At 38.9% G+C, this 16589-nt stretch overlaps 1 protein-coding gene across 1 annotated transcript in view; it reads right to left on the minus strand.

Moving 5' to 3' along the window:
• The window catches only part of FAM114A1 (family with sequence similarity 114 member A1), a 63572-nt gene that overhangs the window by 36236 nt on the left and 10747 nt on the right, over window positions 1-16589 (minus strand). The window contains 1 exon segment of the mRNA XM_072945160.1: window positions 8463-8550. Coding sequence (XP_072801261.1) covers window positions 8463-8550 — 88 coding nt within the window.

A 16589-nucleotide genomic window follows, 5' to 3' on the forward strand; every position in this document is an offset into this window, starting at 1 on the left:
GGAACAGCCTTTCTCCCTAGACAGCATCCACTGACATAGTAGGCAATAGAGTGTATGAGCGTGTAAGGACCTACAGAAAGATCTGACCTGGAAAAAATGTGTTAGTTCTAAAAGACAAAGAAGAAAATTTGCAAATTGGGAATTAAATCATATTTACTTACATGTATTCAAAATGTAATATTAGGTCAATTGGTCAACTATAGTTTAAGTGAATTCAATTCTTCCATAGTTACATAAAAATTATATATTTAATGAGGGTGTGGGTGCATTTTATTATATTTGGTGTGATAAGAGAGAGACCTCCAAAAGAAGGAATGCCAGAGGCTCTTAAAAGGCTTAAAGCGGCCCTGCCTTCCTCTCCCCTAACCCCCCATTTCCTTTTAACAATAACAATTCTAATTTGTTTCTTGTTGATTTCTTTCAGAAAAAAAATTTTAAAGCATATGGGTACATATCAGTGTTCTGCACCTGCCTTCACCATGCACCGCGGAGGCCTCAGCACACGCAGACAGTGGGGGAGGCTGAGTGCACTGCCTGGGACTGCAGGGCTCTTCTCCCCGACTCACAGCTCTCAGCTGAACGCCCACCTTTGAAACGCCCTTGGCCAAAGGGAACTGGCTTCCCCACAACTGTACTATAAAGTCTGGTCAATGAGGGAGTTGGTGATACAAAAGCCTGGCCCTGTGCATTAACAGGGGACATCTTTGAAGAGTCATCCCAACCACCAGGCTCCCTATGGGATGGGGTGAGGCCTCTGATGCACCTGCACTGCAGTTCGGCCTCTCCTACAGCGCTGTTCTGTTTTCCTAGTCCTTCACTCTCTTGCAAGCCTTGCTGCTGAGAGCCCTTCCCAGTAAAACTCCAGCAACTCATCTCTGCCTCAGTCTCTCCCCTGGGCATCCAACCCAGGACACTGATCTACCTTATTCTTTTTAATGGTTGCAGAGAATTATTCCACCAAGTGGCTATGTCACATTTTAACATTCTCTACGGACAGATCCTTGGGTTGTTTCCAGTTTTTCGTACGTGCCTGGGGAACTCCCTCATTTCCTTCAGGTCTTTGCTCAAATATCGCCTCACTAGGTCTACCCCTCACCACCATTTTTAGAACCTTAACCTGTATTCCTGACTCCACTTTATATTTTTCATAGACTTACCGCTTTCTAACCCTCTAAATAATTTTTCTATTCATTATGTGTATTGTTTATTGTCTGCATCCTTCCACTAGTCTACAACAGGGTCTTTGTCTTGTTTACTTACTGCTTTATCTCAAGCTCCTAGAACAGTGGCTGGCATGACAAGTATTTGCTGAGTGAATTCCACATTGAATATCTTTGCACATATATATTAATGAGCTTTTGCAAAGAATCAACAGTGGATCTGTCAGATAGGGATTTCAGCCCTGGACAGAGGGCACATGCATTTACCATTTTATGGATGTGCCAACTGCTTCTCTGAAAGTTGCACCCATTTTACTCTTCTTTGGGTGAATTTTCGAGAAATAGAACAATTTAAAAAGATTGCCTGCATTTCAGATTCTACTATCAATGAATTCAAGATATTATAAAAATCGTGTGAAGTAGTTAAAAACACACACAGATGCTGCTGCTGCGCTCAACTAAAGCAAACATCAGGGCAGCAAAAAGTGGGGCCAGCCAACCTTCCTTTCCGGAAAATCTTCCCTCTCCATAATGATGGTCGATGTCCACTCTGCAATCAGATACTCACTTCTCTTTAGATTCAAAATTGACCAGAAGAGTTTCTGAACTCATAGTGTTTGCCTCGCGGTCACACAGGAATTCATTAAACCCTGGGTCTTATTCATAACTTATAAAGGATTGCGAACAAGCTCCAAGCATTAATCCTATTACCTTTCCTATCGATGATCCTTGAGAATTTTCACATCATCAGCAATGTCACCTTCAAAAATGAACCCTTGTGATATTGATAGTGAAATACCTAATGAAGAGTTTTTACTGTAGTATCATTTTGACAAGTTTGTCGTTCACTGTGATAAACACTGTCATTATTTCTGACAGTGCTGGTAGAAGAGTTTCATTAAAATGTGCAGAAGGAAAAAATTGTGCAAGTCAAGAGAGGATGGGGAAGGGGAACAATGGTAATTCTGGGAAGTTCAATATACAGATCAGATCAGATCCACCTCCTCTCCTCAGGGAACTTGCATAAGGTGTTTAGACTCATAAAACTGTCAAAACTAGAATTTTAAATAAACATTTAGGCCTTTTGTAGTATCTGGAAATAAGCTGTTCCATTCCACTACAGACATTTTACTTGGTATATCTGGGTATGTCTTAGCATTGCCAGCTTTCATTTTGATCATTGGTCTATTGGTTAGCAATATATCCTATGAATATGTCAAGTCTCTAAAGTGCTTGTGGGAAATCACATCTGGCTCTCACAACAATACTTTGAAATTATAATAAAATTTTTTTTAACATGTTCCTTTTCCACTCTGGTTTCTGCCTGGATCTTAAATAATAACCATATCAATTGCATTTTATGAACATATCCAAAAGCATGGATAGCAGCCAATCAAGTCTTCTTAGAATGTGATGATAATGTAGCTGTGAATGAACTAATGCATGAGTTATGGCCTCTCCAAAAGTAATTGTTGGCTGAGAAATGTTTGATTTTATAAAAGCATCAGGAATGTCACTTTTTCTCATTTTCCCTTAACTGTGGGAACTTTGCTGAGTGAATTCCACATTGAATATCTTTGCACATATATATTAATGAGCTTTTGCAAAGACAAAAGCTCTTTTGTGAGACAAAAGATAAGATATAAATATATAGAGTAGGAAAAAGTCAATTTTCCGTATTTTTCTACTTAGCACAGTGGTTACAAATATCTTTCTCCTGCCCTAAATAGACACAGACCATGGAATCATCATATTCCGGAAGCTGGAAGGAATCTTAGGATTTCTCTTCCACCCACACTTTTCCAAGTAAGGAAGCTGAGTCTAGAGAGGTTCAGTGCATAATGTAGCTAGTTAGTGATCATTCTTTGTCATCACAAGTTAGTGGCAGTCAGGACCAGACCTCAGGTCTTAATGACTCTTGATACAGTGTTTTTTCCAAGAAAGAACCATCTTCTAAATGTTTCCATTTTCCAGTTACTCTCCTGCCAAATCTAAACAGTTCTAACAATTGTGACTGCAGTTTTTCAACAACTGTAAGAAGTATTGGTTTCTATTTCTAGTGCTCAATTGACAGCTCTGAGTTTTGTTATAGACTCTTGTGTTTTGCACATAGATCAGTCTGCAACTGGAATTACCCTGGGGGTAACATGAGGTTTCTGAGCGGGAATCAATTGCAATAGAATATGTGGTTATTTTCTTTCTTGGCTTTCCACAGGCAATTTATAAACCTTCAAGAGCTTGTCTACTGCTGTGAGTGCTGTGTTTTCCAATAAGTTTCTTTGCCCTGTGATAATAAACTATTAATGCTGCAAAGCCCCTGGTGGGCACTGTTTGCCTGTATAGAACAGCTTGCCTCTCAATCCAAAGACAGCAGCTCAGATAGACCACGACCCAGGACAGTGCCTATAACTCTCTCAAGCTTCCATTCACAGGTGGTTGAACTCTATTCCAATCCTCTGTTTCAGGTTGTGAGCCTGGCTATGACACTTGTCCATTTGTGGGACACTTGTAATCCCTATTATCTTTTGGGAGTCAAATTCCCAATCACCCCCACTGCCTGTTTCCAGCTTTGGAACCTATGACTTCAGCCTCCCCTTATGCTACAAGTTTTAGTTCTCTATCGGGCCCACAAAAATACTTACCTTATTTTAAAGTATATATTGCTATTATTTTAGCTATGATTACTTTGTAAAATTACAGCCTGTCTTGACCAGAAATCTCCAAAATAGGCCTTGGGAACAACTTAGGGATGGTATTCAGCTATCTTGCTGTTGAATCCACTGGGGCTGTGATGAGCGGTGGTGACGAACAAATTTAGTCTCTATGTCTCTAAAGATAGCGTCCAAAGGGATTCTTAGAACGGGTATCAATATTTCACAATTTCTTTGCTCTCCCTCATGTGCCCCTTTGTCTGGGAGAAGGAAACTTGCCTTCTCCAGACTATTTTACAGAGTATATTTTCAGCTCCTTGAATAGTACAAATATTCTCCATCTATTGGGTAAGGATGCTTTTCATGAATTTAATTTGTGGTCATTGTGGGTGCAAACAAGAGGAAAATGCCACGATTAAAATTTTTTTTTTATAATTCTAGCATGTATCCAGAGCATAAAAAAATACTAAGTTTCTGAAGTTGGTAGTGTAACAGAAAAGGGACGTGCGGTCGCCCCCAAGTGTGAGAAATCACCCCCAAGATTCTCACTCCTGGCATATACAACATGTGGTCACTTCTCCTTTGAGTGTGGGAAGGATTGTAAATATGATAGTTCACTCCCATGATTAGGTTACATTATATGGCAAAGGTGAAGGGACGTTTCAGATGTAATTAAGGTCCTTAATCAGTTGAATCTGAGTTTATCAAAAGAGAGATCACCCTGGATGAGCCTGAACTCATCAAGTGGGCCTTTAAAAGGGACTCGGGCCCTTCCTAAAGCGAGAGACTTGAAGCCTAGGAGAGATTATCCTGCTGGCTTTGATGAAGGACCTGAGGATAGCCTCTAGGAGCTGAGTAACCCCTGGCCAATAACCAGTAAGAAAACAGGGGTGTCAGCCCTGTGACCACAAGGAACTGAATTCTGCCAACAACTTGAATAACCTTGAAAATGACCCTGTATGGCAGATGAGAAAGCAGCTAGCTTACAGCTTGATTTCAGCCTGCTAAGTCACTAAGCAGAGAACCCAGCTATCCCGTACCTCAACTCTGGACCCACAGAAACTGTGAGATAATCACTGTGTGTTGTTTTTAGCCTCCACATTTGTGGTAATTTGTTACACAGCAATAGAAGTGAATACATGAGGGTCTACTTGAACTTCATTCTGCGATTTGATGGGGCAATGTGCAACTGTCATGCTGTCTCAGAGGAACCCTATCTCCACCAACCAAAAGAGGGACGGTGGCAGTAGTGACTGCATAGTGATCATGCTGGTCCACAGGCAGTTATCTCTCTAGGCTCCTCTGGATCAATTACTGCACAGAGCCAGGCGAGAGACCACCACAAGTTTCAAGCGGTTGCGACATTAACAAGATACAATATTTATCGTCTTCATGGTGCCTTAGATACAAAGAAACTTCAAGAGTAACACCAAACACAAGCACAGGCTACAGATTAAGACACTGACTTCAGATCAAATTAAAAGGTGAGTGCCTTTTATGGGCTGAGACCTGCCACAGGAGTCACAGCCTGATTTTTAAGCAGTCAAGCCAGTATCATCTACTGGTTATACTTGGATCAGGTAACAAAACCCAGAGGCGGTGGAGCACAGTGGAGCACAGCCACTGGATAAAGGCTACACTAGGCTGTATATGTGCAAAGGTCAGATTACAACAGGACACCTAAGAAGATAATAGCAAATTCCACAGGCAAGCTGCCAGTTGGTTGACAGAACATTTTATAAGGGTCCAGCGAAGCCCAAACTCAAGTGATGAGATGTAGCCGCTGACTGATGAGAAACAATAGCAAAGAGTCAGACCAACCAGGAGCAGGGCAGTTACAGGCGCGTGCACCTGTAACTGCGCCTGGAACACCTGCACCTGCTCCCCACAAGGCAGTTGACTTCTATATTTACTGTGGAAGGAACTTACATTTAAAATTTTAATGAGAAAGTAAATCCTTTGTCTGTAATAGAAACTTCTGTAGCACTGAGTTCATTATAAACCAGAGCAGTTCTGGACACCCTTAGACCTGGGAACGCCCAAAACACTGTACTGTTTTATGACATAAACCATGAGGAAAGCTGTATAACTGAGTGACCATATTATCTACTGTTCCATGACTTATCCCAAGTTTAAAAGCTTTTGGACTCCACGTTTCCAACTTTTGGTTTAGAAAGCATGCCAGTCCCAAATGCTGCCAGCAGCAAGGTCCTTTCAAGAGCCACCAAACGTTTTCCCTAGGAAGCAGGAGGCCCGCATGAAGAGACTTCCTCCTGTTCAGAAAACAAAAGAGGCTCCTCTACTTCAACTTAGTTAATTTTTCCATCTGTACATGCAATATCCATGACATTCAATTAGCAACAGAAAAAAGATTCTGACTCAGCCATAAAAAGGAATAAAATAGTATTATTTGCAGCAACATGAATGGATCTGGAGATTGTCATTCTAAGTGAAGTAAGACAGAAAGAGAAAGAAAAATACGATATATCACTCGTATGTAAAATCTAAAAAAAAAAAAAAGAAAGAAAAGACAAATGAACTTATTTACAAAACAGAAACAGACTCACAGTCATAGAAAACAAACTTACGGTCACCAGGAAGGAAAGAGGATGGGAAGGGATAAATTGGGAATTGACGATTAGCAGATACTAATTACTATATACAAAATAGATAAACTTTAAGTTTATACTGTATAGCACAGGGAACTATATTCAGTATTTGTAGTAGCCTATAATGAAAAAGAATATGAAAACAAATACATGTATGTGTATGTATGACTGGAACATTACGCTGTACACCAGAAATTGACACAACATTGTAAAGTGACTATGCTTTAATTAAAAGAAAAAAGAAAAAATTCTGCTATCCAGGCTTTCACCAGAGAGGACACTATTTAGTGACCAGCATCCACTTCTTGCCAGAGGTCTCCTGATACTTGACAGACATGGAATCAGGAGAATGCAATCTATTCATCCTTCCAGGCAGCCTAAATTCTATCAAATAAATTATCTGGCTCTTCAACTCTTTGTGACCATGGTCCATTGAAGTGGGGCAAAAGACCTAAGGCCTTCCATCCTTCCTAGTTTTAGGTGTAACAATGAATGGGACCAATTCATGGCCCGTCACAAGATCCTCATGCCACAGACTATATACTTTAAGAACACCTGAGTTAAATGATCTAAAAGGTATGCTACCTGTGGCTCCCCATGTCTTGCTCCTCACTCTCCACCTCAAGAAAATGCCTTTACTATATTATCTTAGACATGTTTACGTTATGTTATATCCTTTAGTTTTCATGTAGAATGGATGTAAGAAATGGTCACATGAATATGTACAGGCATTTGATAGTCATCATCAAAAGACCATTAGAAGCTCATTGATCAAAAAGCCATTGCAGAGGGGAGGGTACAGCTTAGTGGTAGAGTGCATGCCTAGCATGCATGAGATTCTGGGTTCGACCCCCAGTACCTCCATTGAATAAATAAATAAACAAACCTAATTACCTCCTCCCCAAAAAAGCTACTGCACATTTCAGTGACAACTTAGACACTGGGGAGCCAAACAGGCAAATAAATTATGTGCTTGTCATTTATGATTGGCATTAGAACTAACTTACATACTGTGAAAGAAAAAAAATTAATTTTTCCACTCTAAATTTTGTAAAACTATCTACTATGTAAATAAATACTATATAAATAAGTTATTTGCATTATTTTCAATGCATATAGCTATGTTAGACTCGATGATTTTTTTTTAACTTATGACGTGTGACTGAGATGTATAAATTTTGGTGTATCTACTAAACAAGGTATATGCTTTCAGAAAAAAGAAGAACATTTTGATAAATCTTCGCTGATAACGACATTGTCCACTATATTTTCTCTTTGTATAAGAGTCAATGCAGGACATTTCTTCAAAAATTTAACATAAGGAAAATAAATTTATCTAGACCAACTAAGTTCTGTTTCATCATTCAATAAAATAGATAATCTATTGGCAGTCAAGAATCTCAGAGTCAAGGTCAATGTTCAATTATAGTAATTCCCTCTCTCTCTCTCTATATATATATGTATATATCCTTCCTATCTGTATTTCAATGCCCATGATGAAGTGCCTTTTATCGAGACACCTCAAATCCTTTGAGGGAGTAGGCTAATTATATATTTTAAAACATTCAAGTGGGATGATAAGCACAATGCTTTAAGAATAAATTATAGACTGAAAAACTGTGCTGTACACCACAAATTGACACATTGTAAACTGACTATAACTCAATTTTAAAAACTCAAAAAAAGAATATATTATAAATGCCCAAATCTTCTATTCTAAGAGGCAATATAATGTAATAGTTAAAAGCCATGCTGTGTGGTTCAAAGCCCAATTCAGCTACCCTTGACTTTGGACAAGGTCTTAGCCTCTCTGTGATTCAGCTTCCTTACCTCTAAAACGGAGAAGAGTACCTCTTTATAGGGTTATTCTGAAGAATAAATGTATTACACAGGAAGCACTCAGAACAGTAAGCACTAAAAACGATTTGCTCTTATTATCTCATGAGCGAATGTGAAACTCTATCAGTACATGGTAGATCAAAATGTCATATCCTACTTGGCTCCTGAACTTCATCCATTCAAATGTAACACAAAATGCTTACCTACTGTGGCAGATGCTGATGAGAGCAGAGATTTGCCCCAGGAGCCCCAGCCTGCCCATCCCCCTCCACGTGGAGCGGAATCCACAGCCTGCAAAAAACCAGATTAGCCACAAGGTCAGCAATTCAGTTTATCCCTGAATGGAAAAACACCCATCGGTCTAAAACAAAGCGAAGGTTAAAAAAAAGTCACCAGCAAACATCTCGCTGGCTTACAGTTCATAAGGGCCATAAAAGAGTGTACCAACCCACACTGCAATGTGCACTTTGGAGCCAAATTGATTTATAGTGGTATTGGCTTCTGAGCACTTGGCTTGAAGTGAGAAGAAGGGAATTTGATGTCAACTAAGACCCAAATTTCCTATTATGTGGAAGACAGGAACAGGGCTGTGATGGGGAGAGGGGAGACTTAGTATTTTAAGGTGATTTGAAAAAGTCCAAAACAGTCTTGACTCACGCAAGTTTTACAGCACTAAACAAGGTGCTCTTCAATGGAGAGTAAACTTTCAAATCTCTGGAGTGGTAGGAGGGAGCTCGGGCATGGATAGACAGTGTCTAGAAAAGTGTCAATAAGCTTGGACGTGGGGAGGACCAACAGGAAGCCTTTTGAGGGAGAGAGCTTTTGAGGTGTCCACTCCACACACAATGACCTCTGTAATTATATCTCTCACTATCCCTGGGCTCACTCGGTTCAAATTCTTTTTCTTAGGTATTTCAACTAGGGCTGAGATATTCTGGTTTAGCCTGAGCTGGTTGCTTGAACAGAACATAAAAACTCAGGCAATGTGGGGTGACCATGTTCTACCCGCCACACGGACTAAGAATTAAGAGACAGCAGAGTGAGCAGAAGGAAGGCGATATGCTCAGAGAAGTTATTTGGATTCCTGATAGCTTCTCAACCCCTGGTTCCTGTCCCTCTTCAAGGCCCTGCTGCACTCCTACCTTTGGGTTGTCTGAAATTTCAGTACAGTGTTTCTCTCTCTCTTTTAATGTTTTGTTCACTGATGTATTCCCAGAGCACAGACGAGTGCGTGGCAAACAATGAGTGCTTAGTAAATTCAGTTGTTGAGTATATGACTGAAATTCATCCATCTTCTTAGGTGTGCAGTAGTGTCCATTACTTGTAACTAAGGCATCCTAACTCAACTAATGGAACCACAGCCTTCCCTAACATCCACGAGTGCATTTTAGAAAACAAGGCAAGAGTACATTAGGAGATGGAGAATAACTCTTTCGCTCCAAAAAATGAAAGGAAGAAATTACGGAGGAAGTGAAAAATACCTACAGTTTCCAGATTCTGTAACTTTTGACTCAAGTCTCGTCCATCAATCATCCCCAACTTCTGTCTATGTGTAGTACTTTACCCTTGCAGATAAAGGTGGACATGTGAAACAGTTTTGACCAATGAGATATAAATTGGAAAGTTTTTGCTTTCATGATAAAATTCTATAGTTATGGCTGTTGTCAACTCTTTCCTTTCCCTTTTCCCTGTGCTGAATGTGGACCTGATACTTGACACTGAAGTGGCTGTTTTTGCTGCCACGAGAGAAAGGCTAGGGAATCACAGAGTCACTGGTCCTGGGCACTGCTGAGCTACTTAACAAATGTGAGCAGTTTCCTACCTTTATTCTTTCTGTTAAGTGAGGAAAAAAATAATACATTACTATTTTGTAAGCAACTATATGTTAGATTTTGGTTACTTGCACCCAAATGCATTCCTAACTGATTCACTTAGTAAATATCAAACACCATCCATCAATGTAGACCACCGGTCAAGAGAAAAGGTTACCTGGGTTTGACTCCAGCTCTGACATTTTGGACAAATTAGTTGCTCGAGTCTTTTAAGCCATCATTTACTCATTACAAAATGCAGCCATAAGAACCAACAACCTCACAGGGTTATCATGAAAATTAAAAAGCAATAATTCACATAAAGCTGTGAGCATAGTGTCTAGCACATAATAGATACTCCATAAATGTTAACTAGCAAAAATAATAATAAAAAGTAACTACATTTTTAACATTAAGATGCAAAAAGCTTTGAAAGTTGGCTGACTTTTTTTTTTTTCTGTTTGGAAACAATGAGAAGCTTGTTAACATGAATGGAAATACTCATGATTCATGACAGCCTGCCTTCATTTTTGGTGTCTACATTGATTTACTTCACTTCAGCAACAGAAACCAGTGGCAATTTTACACCATCATGTAGACAGATTTAAGTCAGTGATTAATATAATTCTTTCACGGGACAAATCACTACCTATGTGAGTAGGAAGAGTTAATACACTTAAGGGTGACAGCTTCTGACTCAAATTACAATACTTAATATGCTCTGACAGCTGGTAATTGACTTGCAAATGGAAATAAATGTTAAATGAGTATAGAACTTTTTGCAGTATAGTAAGTGACTACTTCAATTGCTTTATTAATAAAGCTCCTTTGACACTGAGCTGTGACTTTTCTTGATTAGCTACAAAGAATACCTGTTATCAATGGCAAATACTCAAGTAACTAAATATGAATATGAACTAAATATGAATGTATGGTTAATATAAAAACCATATCAATGAAATGTTTGACATAAATCATAAATATATCTCAACTTGAGTATTGTCTCCACTTTAAATGGCTTTAATGTCACATAATTATGAGACTATAAAGTAGGCAGCATGGATCTACTCAGAACTCCCATTATCAAATATGGGTATTCAAAAGCTTTTTTCTCACTCTCATCCTTGAGACCCCTACCTCCTTTAACAGACAACTTCACATCCTAATTCACAGAGAAAACAGAAGCCATAAGATGAGAACTCTCTCACGTTCCTGCCCACTCTCCATAAACTATTAGAAGGATGATCTCATATTATAAGAGCAAATCAGACTTGGCTTGATCAAGAGGGATCTCCAAAACTCAACTGGAGATCATTTAGACATCTATAACTGTTACATGGTCCTAAGAATGTGAAAGAGTGCAAGAGTCTATCAAGTTCAAAGTTCTTTAAATAGAAGAACATTTACATATTTGGTATCCCATTTAAAGGTTTCTATCATTAAATAGAAAATATATTTATTTATTTAAGACTATCAAGTTCAAAGTTATCATTAGGTATTAAAAATGTACAAATAGAATTCCATGAAATTCAAAGGTCTTTAGCATTTAGATAGAGAATATATGTACCTCTCTTAAAGATCAAAGATCAACCTGGTTGTCCTATTTCCTTGAATAGATCAAGAATCAGATACTGTGTGGGATGTAAATTGGTGAAGCCACTATGGAGAACAGTATGGAGGTTCCTTAAAAAAACTAAAAATAGAGTTACCATATGATCTAGTAATCCCACTCTTGGGCATATATTCAGAAAAGATGAAAATTCTAATTCAAAAAGACACATGGACACCCAATGTTTATAGCCGCATTATGTACATAATAGGCAAGATATGGATGCAAGCTAAGTGTCCATTGACAGATGAATTGATAAAGAAGATATATACACACACACACACACACACACAAACATATTTACATAAAACTCAGCCATGAAAAAGAGTGAAATAATGCCATTTGCAGCAACATGGATGGATCTAGAGATTTATCATACTAAGTGAAGTCAGACAGAGAAAGACAAATAGCATATGATATCACTTATATGTGGAATCTAAAAAACATGATATAAATGGTCTTATTTACAAAACAGATACACACTCACAGACACAGAAAACAAACTTACCATTACCAAAGGGGAAAGGGGGTGAGGGATAAATTAGGAGTTTGGGATTAACAAATACACACTACTATATATAAAATAGATAGACAATAAGGATTTATTGTATAGCACAGGGAAGTATATTCAATATCTTGTAATAAACTATAATGGAAAAGAATCTGAAAAAAATGTATATGTATGATTGAATCACTATGCTGTACACCTGAAACTAACACAACATTGTAAATCAACTACACTTCAACTGAAAAAAAAACAATCAGGTACTATGTATAATTTTTGTCTAGGGGTGTAGACAGTAGGAACTGTGACCCAAACCCTTCTTAACTTTTGTAAGCCATGACACAGCTGTTATAAAAAGGGGCTCAGTGTGACATCCTGGAAGATGTAAATTGCTCTGATGCCTTCAGATCTGTCAACTATTTGCTTGAAAATGGCCTGTGATTCCCACGTAATTTTCTTCCTTGGTGAGTTTCATCATTCAACTATAGGAAGATTTAAAATCATGTATAGAAAGGTTTAAAGCATAAAAGTCATGCCATTAATATTTTTGTGCATATTTGGTCTTTTCTGTTCTACTAATGTTTAAGGAATTTGGCCGATTAGAGTGACAATTTTTGAAAACCAATTTAAAATGAATAGTTGAATTATTAAACTTATGATTTTAAGTTGAACTCTTCCTAAATTTATGCATAATGTTGAACCATCTAAGAGGTCATTTGGTCCACTCTATAAGCTTAATTTAATAGATTTACAACAATTCTTAAGTATTCAGCAAGATTTTGTTTCAGTAGATAAATGAGGTACTTAAAAAGTAGATAGAATATAATAAATTTATCGATATAGCTTAAAAATATTTGAACATGTTCAAGTTGGTAAAAAAAGGATGAAGTATTAATCAAAAGCCCTTGAAAGTGACTGTTCAATTATGCTAGACTTCTACATAGAGATTTGTGAGATGAATGTAAATACTAGGGAGAATTGACATTAAGAATCTGTAACCTTAATACATTGAACACTAACTGTTTAAACCAAATTAAAAGTCTGAGTAGTTTTTTTTTTTAACGCACAAAACACATACTGGCCTACACCAAAAACCCACCTCAACACGAACCTAACTTTACTGCCCCCCACTCACAATTACTTCCTTCTGTCGTAATGGAACAGATACCTAATCACTTCCACCTGGTTTCCCTTCTCTCCTGGCTTTTCAACCTTTTTCTCCTGGCTGCTTCCCGCACTTAATGATGTGCATGACTCCTCTACCTTAAAACCAGTAAATGAAAATCGCAATGACAAAATGTTTCTTTCGGACCTGTCTGGTTTCTGCTTCATGTCTTTCCATCCTCACTTCTTAAAAAAGGTGCCTACCTTCTGTACCCACCCACCTCCCCTCCTCTACCCACCACAGTGACTGTCCCGTGGTCACTATTTCATGAAACCATTCTCATCAAGGTCACAATGGCTTCCCTGTTGTCAAAGTCATGGACTCATTTTAGTTGTTTTATTTCCTGACCTCTCCGTAGCATTACAAGCTTAACCACTTTTCAGTTCTTAAAAGACTATTCTCATGGCTTCCATGCCCTGTCTTCTGACACTTGCTTTTTCTGCCCACCCTTTATTATTATGATTTCAGCTTACTTTAGAAAGTTTCTACATGCGTATTGTGATATTATGGGAGCTCCTTAGATTAGGTCACAACCCAACTGCTTCAAGCACTGTCCAGGGTGGCCAGCTGGCATCCTAATCAGGAAAGCCATACTCTGGAGGCAGCTATAATGAGCACTTCCATTATCTGTACCTGTATTAACATGCAATGCTTTGCTAATCAGCACACTGAATTGCAGGAATGGGTTTTAACTGGTAAATGCAGACTGTTAACTAGTATTCTGAATATGTGAAAGGGGCTCTAGATGGTGAAATTAAAGGCATTCAACCACTTGTAGATGGTTAAATATATTTTAGAGCCTCTTTCTACCTTTCCATGGGTAAGGTGTAAGAAAGGATTTTGCCCAGGGCTAAATGGTCTTCTATTCAGCTCTGAACTCTGGGGAATTCTGGCTTCTTGATGCCAGGTGTAAGGGAAGGAAACCCTGCCTCCAGAATTCTAGGCATTTGCCTTGAATAAACCTTTCACTCAGGGTGGGGCTCAAAGCACCTAGAAGTCTAGAACAATGGCACATTGCCAAGCCTACATGAGTTCTCATGAGCTATTTTCAACTTTCTTGTTAATTAACGTTTAATTTAAAAATGTCAGTACAGTATAATGTAATCTGAGACTTGATTTCATTTATAGAACGTGATGGTGAGATTACAGAGGAAAGAGATAACCCTCACCATCACAACTTCTTTACTGGCAACCACAACCTACCAGAAAGCATCTAAGAGCTGTGCATGACCAAACTGGCTTAGAGGCAGGAGACTTCAGGACCAAGTCCTTGGCCTCTGTTTGTCTTTATTTATACATAACACCTGGGCAATCTCACCCACTTCCATTACTTAAACATCCAATGGCTAATGGCCTCCAAATCTCTCTCTCTCTCTCTCCTGGGCTCCAGACCCCTATACCCAACTGCCCCCAAAATATCTTCACTTGGATGTCCCATGGCATGTTCAATACTGAGCTAACCATCTTCTCAATCTCACCTGATTCTCCAACTAGGTCTTTCTGTGTACTAGTATGAGTGGTTCCCAAACAGTAGTCCACAGACTGACTGCAAAAGTATTATCTGGAGGAACTTATTAAAAATACAGAGTCTTAGCTTCCACTGTGATCTTCTGAATAAGAGTCTCTCAGGGTGAAGCCCAGGAATCTGAATTCTAACAAGCTTCCCAGGGGATTCTAACACACTACCAGGCTGAGGAAGCACCGCCCAATAGGGCCAAAATGTAACAGCATCCACCTGGTTGCCCAAGTCAAAAATTGGGTTCTATCATGTAGAGAGGCTTAAAGGAGGAAATAAGTACAACTGGAGCAAACTCTACCCACTCATTTAAGGGGCAAAAATCTGTCATCAGTGTGTCTTGGTTGGCCTATGTTCTCTCATCTCTCTTGTTAGCAATTTTACGGCTCTTAAACATTCTACTTTTCCTTTGCTTGGGAGCGATCCATCGAGTGGTAGTCTATGTTTCCCTTGAGAATGCTGGCTTTTTTCACCCTCTTCATATTGGCCTTATGCACTGGTGTAGGACAATACAGATGACATTTTTTTACTTTGGGTGATATTTGTTGGTATTTCTAGTATAAAATAAAGGTCCCACAGGCTCGAGGAATAAATGTCACTCCTGACTAGCACCAAGGCAGACATCTCTGAATTGAGGCTGAAGATTTCACTGTCTCCTTCAGATTAAATTGCTCCATCTCAGGATTCTTTGTGCTTGTCCTATCCAGTACTATAAGACATGCCATCATTGCTTTAATGCAACACTGCCTTCCCCAGCTAGATTGCAGGCATCCTGAAGACAGCTGCACTACTCAGATTCCAGGGCATGACGCATGGTGCTATGGGGCTGGTAGAGGCCTTAAAGGATCTAGTCCAACCTCCAAGGTTCAAGTGATGCTGGGGACCATCTCTTATGGATGTTGTAGAGTGGACTTCTGCAGGAAGTCTTAACTCAGTGGCTTCTGTGTCTATACATCAGGATGGATGACAAAGAGAAGAGGCCCTAAAGACAGAGGTAGCTTCTCTGAGTACATCAACTGTGGATGGTATGATCCTTCAAAGCAGAGGTGCCAGCTCAGCAGGTGGCAGAAATCCTGGCCCCAGGCCCCCTCCTAGTCACACCCTACTACCTGCCAAGTTATGGCCACCATGCTGACTCAGGCAAAGGTGAAGATAATAATGTGGATTTTAAGGGGACCAAGGCTACTTATAGAAAAATATATATACATTTAAGTACATTATCACAAAATCTAGTGTGTCCTAGAAAATACTAGTTTATGCTTCCTTAAAGGCTATTCTGTTTTTTTTTTTAAAGCAGGCAATTCCTCTTAGAAACTTTTTTTTTTAAAGTTTGATTATTCTTTTAGGCTTAGATACAGCTGGGATCAAATAGGCTTTTGAGCTGGGCTGTTTTCCTATAGGACCCACCATTCCTCAGCAGATCTGGGTTCAAAATTCCAAGGGCCAACAAGTAAATGAACTTTTGATTCAAGATTTTTTGTAGAATGCATTCTCTTCTGGATCAACAGAAAAATGGTTGTTTTCATCACTGCAAAAGGACTCCTTATAAGTGTTCAACAAAGAGCAAACAAAATAGAGCAAATGAACAATGCTTGAAGATGAGGCACAAAATTGAATTCTTCTGATATTAACTTAAGATAGAAGGATAAGTTGCCGAGAGAGAGAGTAGAATCCCCTTTTCTGGTAATTATTAAAAAGAGACTAAACTTGCACCTACGTAGAAA

The sequence above is a fragment of the Vicugna pacos genome, chromosome 2 (assembly GCF_048564905.1).
Source record: "Vicugna pacos chromosome 2, VicPac4, whole genome shotgun sequence".
NCBI lineage: Eukaryota > Metazoa > Chordata > Mammalia > Artiodactyla > Camelidae > Vicugna > Vicugna pacos.